Raw genomic sequence first — 8,759 nt, forward strand, 5'->3', positions numbered from 1 at the left:
CTTCAGGAAGACGCAGTTCCCCACTGCAGCATTCTGCCAGGAGGTGGCACTGCTCTGAAGAGCCAGCTGATGGCTTACAGCCTGAGGTTGACAGCTTGAAACCAAAGAGGGAACTCCACCACGAAGCAACATTCCTCCACTGGGCTTCCCAGCCCAGTTACATGCCATACTCTGCCCTGGTCAAACAGCGAAGTCTTCAGGAGGTTGCTAGCCCCAGGCGTCTCCCCAGTGACTGATGATGTTAAACCCTACACTTCTCTGATTGGTTTAGACAAAATGACAAGGGCAGCTATTGGAAATTATCTGGCAAAACATGATCTAAGGCCACCCTCTGGGGGAGGGAGTTGGGGAAGTGCAAGGGTTGGCTGGGTTGGTAGCTCCTACCTACTGTGTGGCGAGAAGGTATGGGTCATGAACAGAACCAAGGAGCTGCGCTGCTACAGATGCTACCACTTCTGTGGCTGCTACCCCACTCCTGGGCCGTCCCGGAAGGTAAGATGGTACTCCCATTTACTTCCATCCTGAACCTAGGGAGCCCACCCAGCGTTTGTGAGGAAAAGCGTTGTGCTTTGTGAGTGGTGGGGAGTCTTTTGAGGCAGTGGAAACAGTAGGGGAGTGGGGAAAGACAGCTACTATGTATGGTTGGTAAACGATATCAGAGATGCTTTACATGTTCCATTTAAGACAATCTCTTGAAGTGGAGATTGTTCTCTCCGTTTTACAAATGAAGAAAGTGAGACTCAGAGTTATTTGTGCAAGTTCGCAACATTGGAAAGTGGTAGAGCTGGGATTTGAACAAAGTGGATGTTATTTTCACTCCTCCACTCAAGATTCTACTCTGCTTTCTATCATTAACTTATCTTGTGATTCTTGAAAAGTCTCTTAGTTTCATTCTCTGTAGAGGATGGCCCAGAATGGAAGAATAATCTGGAAGGTCGCTCTTCCTCCAAATGTCTGTTTTTCTGGGTATTGGGTTAAAGGTTTCCTGCTCGCTGAGCGATTCCTGCCAAGCGCTTCAAAGAAGAGGGATTATTTTATGCAGTTATGGGGTCACTTCTCCCAGTGCTGTCTTTGGGAGGCCTGGTAGGTTAAGGAACAGAAGACATTTTCAGAGAGGCTTGGTGCCAATGAAGTGGCTGAAGAAATGTCTGGAGACTGGTTTTCCAATTTACCATTTGTGTCTGGGGGTAGTGGGAGGCAGTCCCATCTATGGCTTGGGGAGGCTGTAGCCATTCCTCCTCCTTCCCTTCTAAGAGTGAGAAACCCATCCATGGCCTTCTCTAGTCAATACAGTGGCCTGGTGTGAATTAGACAAAGGAATCTTTGGGAGGATACAGCCCTATGCCAGGATGTGTGGCGTGGTGAGCAGAATGCAGGCTTCCACTTGCTGCTTTGGCTAGGTGTCTTTGTGCAGCCCACAAACACACAACGAACAGAGTAACTCTGAATCTGTCACTTTATTTTATATATATGCATTTTTAAAATTTTTATTTGATTAATTAATTCTTCTTCTTATTATTTTGAGGCAGAATCTCTGTCTGTCACCCAGGCTGGAGGGCAGTGACGCGATCTCGGCTCACTGCAACCACTGCCTCCAGGGTTCAAGAGACTCTCCTGCCTCAGCCTCCCGAGTAGCTGGGATTACAGGTGCACGCCACCTCATCCGGCTGATTTTTGTATTTTTAGTAGAGATGGGGTTTCATCATGTTGGCCAGGGTGGTCTCAAACTCCTGACCTCAGGTGATCCACCTGCCTTGGCCTCCCAAAGTGCTGGGATTACAAGCTTGAGCCACTGCACCTGGCCTTTATATATATATATTTTTAAGACGGGCTCATTCTGTCACCTGGGCTGGAGTCCAGTGACACAATCACGGCTCACTACAGCCCCAACCTCCTAGATACAAGCAATCCTCCCCCCTCAGCCTCCAGAGTAGCTGAGACCACAGGTGCTTGCCACCACACCTGGCTAAGTTTTTGTATTTTTTGTAGAGACAGGGTCTCGCTGTGTTGCCCAGGTTGGTCTTGAACTCCTGGGCTCCAGCAATCTGCCTGCCTCAGCGTTCCAAAGGGTCGAGAATACAGGCGTGAGCCACCATGCCTGGACTGAATCTGTCACTTTAGACAGTAGAACTCTTTTTACTTTTGCCAACTTTAGACAACTGGCCTTTTTATAGGCCAGGGAAGCTTGGAGAGATGCTATAATATGTTCTTCACCCCCATTGGGAGGGGGAGTCTAAATAACAGACACGGGAAAGGGTCTCACCTCAGCCCACGCTCCTTGAAGCAGGCCTTGCTTGTTTTTTTTTTTTTGGTGGTGGTGTTGTTTTTTGTTTTGAGACAGAGTCTCACTCTGTCACCCAGGCTGGAGTGCAGTGGCTTAATCTTAGCTCACTGCAACCTCTGCCTTCCTGGTTCAAGCAATTCTCCTCCCTCAGCCTCCTGAGTAGCTGGGACAACAGGCGCCCGCCACCGTGCTCAGCTAATTTTTGTATTTTTAGTAGAGACGGCGTTTCACCATGCTGGCCAGGCTGGTCTCTAACTCCTGACCTCGTGATCTGCCCGCCTTGGCCTCCCAAAGTGCTGGGATTACAGGCATGAGCCACCGCGCCCAGCCCCACCTTGCTGTCTTTTAAGTTGAAGGAGAAGGCTCCCACCTCCCTGAACCTCACCCTATGTCCTTTGCAGCTCCTACTCCAGTGTGGCGAGATGACCTGCAAAACCACACGTTCCTGCACACAGTGTACTGCCAGGATGGGAGTCCCAGTATGGGACTCTCTGAGGCCTACGACGAGGACCAGCTTTTCTTCTTCGACTTTTCCCAGAACACTCGGGTGCCTCGCCTGCCTGAATTTGCTGATTGGGCTCAGGAACAGGGAGATGCTCCTGCCATTTTATTTGACAAAGCATTCTGTGAGATGATGATCCAGCAAATAGGGCCACAACTTGATGGGAAAATCCCGGTGTCCAGAGGTCAGGAGTTTTCTGGGGAGTGAAGGAAGGAGGGCTGCATTCTTAACCTCATTGATCTGTACACTGAATAATTCCCCTTGATACCAGCTCCCCATCTCAAATACCTTCTGGTTCTCTCCATCACCTTAATTTTTCCACCAGCCTTGGTCTGCACCCTGTGTTTTTTGGTGGGCAGAAGTACCTAGCATGTAGTAGGCATTCAGAACTATGTATTGAATGTGATGAATTCAACAGGTATCAACCAGTTGATACCTACTGAATATTAACACTTGTGCTGCTATGCCCAGCAAGATGGATGGGAAGAGTGGAAATATCTGATGATGTGACTATGTCTTAGTGAGAAGACAGTGCATGGTTAGACGTCAATGTGAGCTCTAGACAGGAAGTGCTGAAGGAAGTCATGGTGGAGGGGTCCAGAGTAGCCTGGATCGGGCTCTGCTTCTAGGTCTAGCTGCAGTCCTTGCCTGGAAGAAGACCTCCCTTGGGAGCCCAGCTCCTCCCTCATCTCTGTCTCCCAAAGCCTGACCCACTGTGTTCTTCTCTGCCCTCCCCTCCATATGCCATGCACCCTCCAAACACAGAGATACCGTCTAAACTAGTCTCTTTTTTCCCCACACCACAATCCCCCCACCAGGGTTTCCTATCGCTGAGGTGTTCACGCTGAAGCCCCTGGAGTTTGGCAAACCCAACACGTTGGTCTGTTTTGTCAGTAATCTCTTCCCACCCATGCTGACAGTGAACTGGCAGCATCATTCCGTCCCTGTGGAAGGATCTGGGCCTACTTTTGTCTCAGCTGTCGATGGACTCAGCTTCCAGGCCTTTTCTTACTTAAACATCACACCGGAACCTTCTGACATTTTCTCCTGCATTGTGACTCACGAAATTGACCGCTACACAGCAATTGCCTATTGGGGTGAGGCTTTCTCCCTGGAAATCTGGTCCTTTTGGGGGCAAAAAGGGATAGATCCATGGGAGGAGTCTTCTTTCTCCACTGGTACCTTGTTTAGTCCATTCCTACCCTAAGCCCATCCCAATCTTCCATGCCTCAGTTTCTCCCATGTCATCCCAGACACCCAAGTCATTCCCCTGGGAGGGAGGCTCCCTAACTAGGTCCCCAGGCTGAGCCACTCCTTATTTCCTCCAGTGCCCCAGAACGCACTACCCTCAGATCTGCTGGAGAATGTGCTGTGTGGTGTGGCCTTTGGTCTAGGTGTGCTGGGCATCATCGTGGGCATTGTTCTCATCATCTACTTCCGGAAGCCTTGCTCAGGTGGTATGTCATCTGGAGGGGGCGGGTGAGCCGTGGGAGCCAGATACGGTGGTGCATGTGTGCATGTGTCAGCATTATATTGTGGCATGGGGGGACACATAGCGATCCTCAGGCTCTTGGGTGTGGGGGCCTGTATCCAGCACCATGGGAGCACATCTTCCCAGTTGGGGACCCAGTTACACACATACAGTTATGGGTCACAAGAATGGCTTTGAGTGAAAAAAGGAATCATGGGGTGCTGTAGGAAGGGTGCTTGGAGATGATCTGGGAACAAGGAGAGATCAACCTCTGCAGGGTATGCTGAAGGCAGGGCGAGCAAAGCCTTTAGGGGGGAGGAGGAGGAGGAGAAGGAGGAGGAGGAGGAGAAAAAGGAGGAGGAGGAGAAGGAGGAGGAGAAGGACGAGGAGGAGAAAGAAGAGGAGGAGGAGGAGAAGGAGGAGAAGGAGAAAGAAGAGGAGGAGGAGGAGGAGGAGGAGGAATCCCCTGATGCCTTTCCTCCATCCCTGTCTCTCCCCAGACTGATTCTTCCAGACCAGAGTTTGATGCCAACAGCTTCGGCCATCCAAACAGAGGACGCTCAGGTTCCTCAGGATCTCTTCTTCTCAGGGTAGAAGAAGTCTCTGGGACATCCCTGGGGTGTGTGTGTGTAGATTTCCCACCTGGGGACTCTGCTATCCCTGGGCTTGCATCCCAGGGATCCCAGAGTGGCCTGCCTATCACAACCACATCCCTTCCCTGCACAAGACAATAAATCATCTCATTTCTTTATATCAGGGTGGCTTCTTTCTTAACTCACAGTATTTGTTTCTGGATAGCTCAATTTTAGTGGGTTGTCGTTTCAAATTCAGCATGCCTTAACCTGAACGCAGCTTGCCCTCGTTAGGGAGGGAAATAGGGAAAACCCCTAATTTGCTGGCTGAGTTCTTATTCCCTGGTCTCGGCGGTACATGATGCTTTTCCTTCTATCGGTTTGTGCAAAATATGTGAGAAATGAAGGAAGAGTTATTTTCTAATAATCTGCTTACCAAATGGTTAAGGAAGCTGCTTGTGCGGGGAGGGGGGGGGTGTGTGTGTGTGAGTATTTTACTGTTTGTGAAAATGTTTATGTCTTGCATAGGCTGCCCTGAGGAACATATAACTCCCTTCAACCCTCACCGTAACTGGGAAACGGAAGCTCAGGGATGGGTAGAGTAAGCCCCCAGGTGCAATTCCAGTCAGTCATGTCAGTTCTGGGAAAACAGTATCATGAAGCCCCTAACATGAAGTGAAAACAGCCTGGAAGGGCAAAGAATTCACATGTCTTTCCTGACAATCTGTCCTTGGCCTGAGTGAACTGTCCAAGGAGAACTGCACAGGTGCTGTCCTGGGCAGATAATGAAAGCTGGCAGCACATGACCACTGGTGGTAAATTGCTTTGCATATGCTTTCTTTCTTGCATTCCTTAGGGTCTGGGAGTTGCTTAGGATGACAGGGTGGCAATAAAGTTGAGAGGGCAATTACTTGGTGAGGGAGTTTCTGTTCTTGGCATTGTGTTATTTTAATCTAAAATAAAAATTCCCTCTAAGAGAAGTTAGCACTGTCTCTGAACCATCTCATTTCTAACAGCATCATGTGTGCTGGTTAAGAAGCACAGGCTCTGGAACCAGACTGCTGGGGATTCAATTGTAACTGTCAGCTTTTAGCTGTGAGCCCTTGAGCAAGTTACTTAACTTGTGCTTTGGTATCATTTTGTGTAAAAGGATGATGATAACAATGGTGTCCACCTTACCACCATGTTGCCAACATTTGAAAGTCAAATAAATGTTAGTGAGGATAAAGGGAAAGGTGAACTCTAATATCTTGGTCTGTTGGTGGGATTGTAAACTGTTTATGACCCTTGAATTACAGAAATTATAAACTAGTTGAGTGAAAAAATTAATATAGGAAATAAGGCAGCATATCCTCATGCTGTGAAGCTTAAATAAGTTAATATCTGTAGAATGCTTACAATAGTGTTTGGCACATACAAAATGTGCTCAATAACCTAATCTTATCATTACTTGTCTTGATCTTCAGAGGAGAACTTAGTTGCTTCGTAGACTTCTTTCTCTTTTCTGAAATACACCTTAATACTAGCTTCAAGTATTGTGTTTTCTCCATTTTAGATGTTTTTCTTTTTATTCTCACTTTACTAATTCTAGATATGGTGCTTTCTAGTTCTTCCTAATTTCTCTCTCTCGCTCTCTATTTTCCAACTTATCTAGATATTTCCTGTCAGGCAAGCTTTAAAAGTGTTTTATTATGCTGTGTGACCTTAGACAAGTCACTTCCCCTCTCTGGGCCTCAAAGTCCTCATCTATAAAATGATGGGCTTAGATTAGATGCTCTCTGAACAAACCTTCTATGATACTGTTACTTAAGTACTCTAGAAGCACTCAGTATCCTCTCTAGTCTGGTGCCCCTTTTCTAATAAAAAATATTACTCACTATTCCTAGCAGGAATGATGTTCTTGAATGAATCTTTTTTCCTCACTCTTTCTTGAGGTATTATATCTGTTTTTGGTTTAGGGCATTTGCCCAGGCTCTTTCCTCTCACAGGAATGCCTTCTTTATTCTGCTTATCTTGTTCCTGTCTTAACCCACTCCATAGGTCCAACTCCAGTTCAACTTATTCCATGAACCTGCCCCTAATTTCTCTTTACTGAAATCTTCCAAGACTTAAAGCACTCAACCTAAGGATTGGGATATGCCGCTTTATTTCCTATGTTAATTTTTTTTCACCCAACTAGTTTATAATTTCTATAATTCAGGGATCATAAACAGTTTATACTCTCACCAACAGAGCAAGATAGTTCACATTTCCCTTTATGCTCACTAATACTTGTAATTATTTGACTTTTAAATGTTGGCAACATGGTGGGTATAGAGTGGTATTTTGTTGTTTTAATTTGCTTTTCTCTCATTACTAATCAGTATCACATTGTTTGATGATTTTGGCTTTTTAATATGTGTTACTATTTAGTAGAACTAGTTTCCATTCCTTTACCATCTTCCCAAAAAACTTACTTTTCTTTTCTTTATCAAAATATTCTAAGATACTTTTGGACTATATTTCCATGTACATTTTATAATCAGTTTGTTAAATTCTCCTGAAATCCTACTGTTACTTTAATTGGGGTAGCATTTAGGTTAGAGATGTGGGGAGAGGTTGTCATTATGTTAGCATGGCCTATCCATGAATATGGTATATCTCTACACCTCTCAGGTCTTTGTGCACGTCAATAAAGTTTTCTTTTTTCTTAAAATTCTTATATTTGATATGTTAATTCATAAATATGCTATGGTTTTTATTGTTATTATAAAAGGCAATTTGCAGTTATTTTCCAATTGATTATTAGCAATACAGGATTTAAAGTAAGAAATCCTGAGTTCAAGTAATGATTCTATTACTTAGTATCTGGGTAAACCTCAGCAACCACTTAACCTCCCTCTGCCTCCATTTTCTCATGGGTAAGATGAAGACAGCATTCTTCAATAGTTGTGGTGTTAAAAAATAAAAATAAAAAAGGAAAAATAGTTGTGGTGGCAAATCAGATAGACTATCCCCTAGTAGTTCAAGTAATTTGGCTGTAGGATGGAAGGATGGTGAACTGACTACAGAAACTATAATCCAAAGGTCAGATCTAGAGCAGTGAATCCTGACAGGGTAGGAGGGTGTCTGTGTGGGCGGAGGTGAGGTAAGGGGTAGATGGCAGGAGTCGGGTGGGGATTGGACAGATTGTGCAAGTAATATAACCTTGGCAGGATGTAGGTGTGTGTAGTTTTGAAAGACACCGAAGTCACGAATGTGGTCTTATGCTATGAGGCATGATTAACTCGTTGAGCAATTTTGTGTTTATAAAATGGAGACTTCAGTTAAAACCATCTGCCCCAAAGAGGAACCTGAGAACTGACATGGAGCAACTTTAGGAAGTGCCTAGAAGAGATTTATTATTATGGCCATACTCTCAGAAAAACACAAGAGATTGCATTTGTGACTTCCTCCAATGTGCAGTGCCAGTGATGTTATTGTAGCTTGTCTTTGTTTTAGCTACCCCAAGCTCCTCGTAGGACACCTCCTCCCTGATGGCACCTCACAGCATTGTCAAGCTTGTGAAGCTATACACCAGACCTACGATGCCAACTGCCTTCCTCCTCTCCAGCACAAATCCAGCCCAGTATTCAAGGCTCATTCCAGGTCCTCTTGATTGAGAATACTCCCTGTCTACTATGCCCATGGTGATTTCTCTCTTCTTTTTTAAGACCACTGGCCTTATTGCTCTCTTATTGCTTACTTGCTTTAATATAAACTATTTAAAGTGTTTGTTCTCACTCCCCAACTGACCTACAAGCAAAGTGATACGGGAGCAGAATCCATATCTTCTCATTCTGAATGTTCCCAGTAATGCTTTGCACACAAACCCTGGGACTAGTCCACTGCAGGCATGTGGTGGCCAGGCTAAGGGCAGAGGCAGTGGGAAAGGAGAGGACTCACTCTTTG

At 45.7% G+C, this 8,759-nt stretch overlaps 1 protein-coding gene across 3 annotated transcripts; it reads left to right on the plus strand.

Annotated features, from left to right (window-relative positions):
* The first annotated feature begins 315 nt into the window (after positions 1-315).
* LOC105531113 (HLA class II histocompatibility antigen, DM alpha chain) lies at positions 316-5,010 on the plus strand. 3 transcript variants are annotated; one of them, XM_011968935.1, is made up of 5 exons: positions 316-492; positions 2,686-2,970; positions 3,605-3,883; positions 4,115-4,243; positions 4,758-5,010. In XM_011968935.1, the coding sequence occupies exons 1-5, from the start codon at positions 405-407 to the stop codon at positions 4,760-4,762; spliced, it is 786 nt and encodes a 261-aa protein (XP_011824325.1). In that variant the 5' UTR covers positions 316-404; the 3' UTR covers positions 4,763-5,010. The 3 variants fall into 3 exon arrangements, with proteins under 3 accessions (XP_011824325.1, XP_011824326.1, XP_011824328.1); XM_011968936.1 differs by having other exon boundaries at positions 325-492; positions 4,115-4,240; positions 4,758-5,008; XM_011968938.1 differs by having other exon boundaries at positions 329-492; positions 3,707-3,883; positions 4,758-5,008.
* Positions 5,011-8,759: the final 3,749 nt, after the last annotated feature.

This window comes from Mandrillus leucophaeus, unplaced genomic scaffold, assembly GCF_000951045.1.
Source record: "Mandrillus leucophaeus isolate KB7577 unplaced genomic scaffold, Mleu.le_1.0 Scaffold867, whole genome shotgun sequence".
Classification (NCBI taxonomy): domain Eukaryota; kingdom Metazoa; phylum Chordata; class Mammalia; order Primates; family Cercopithecidae; genus Mandrillus; species Mandrillus leucophaeus.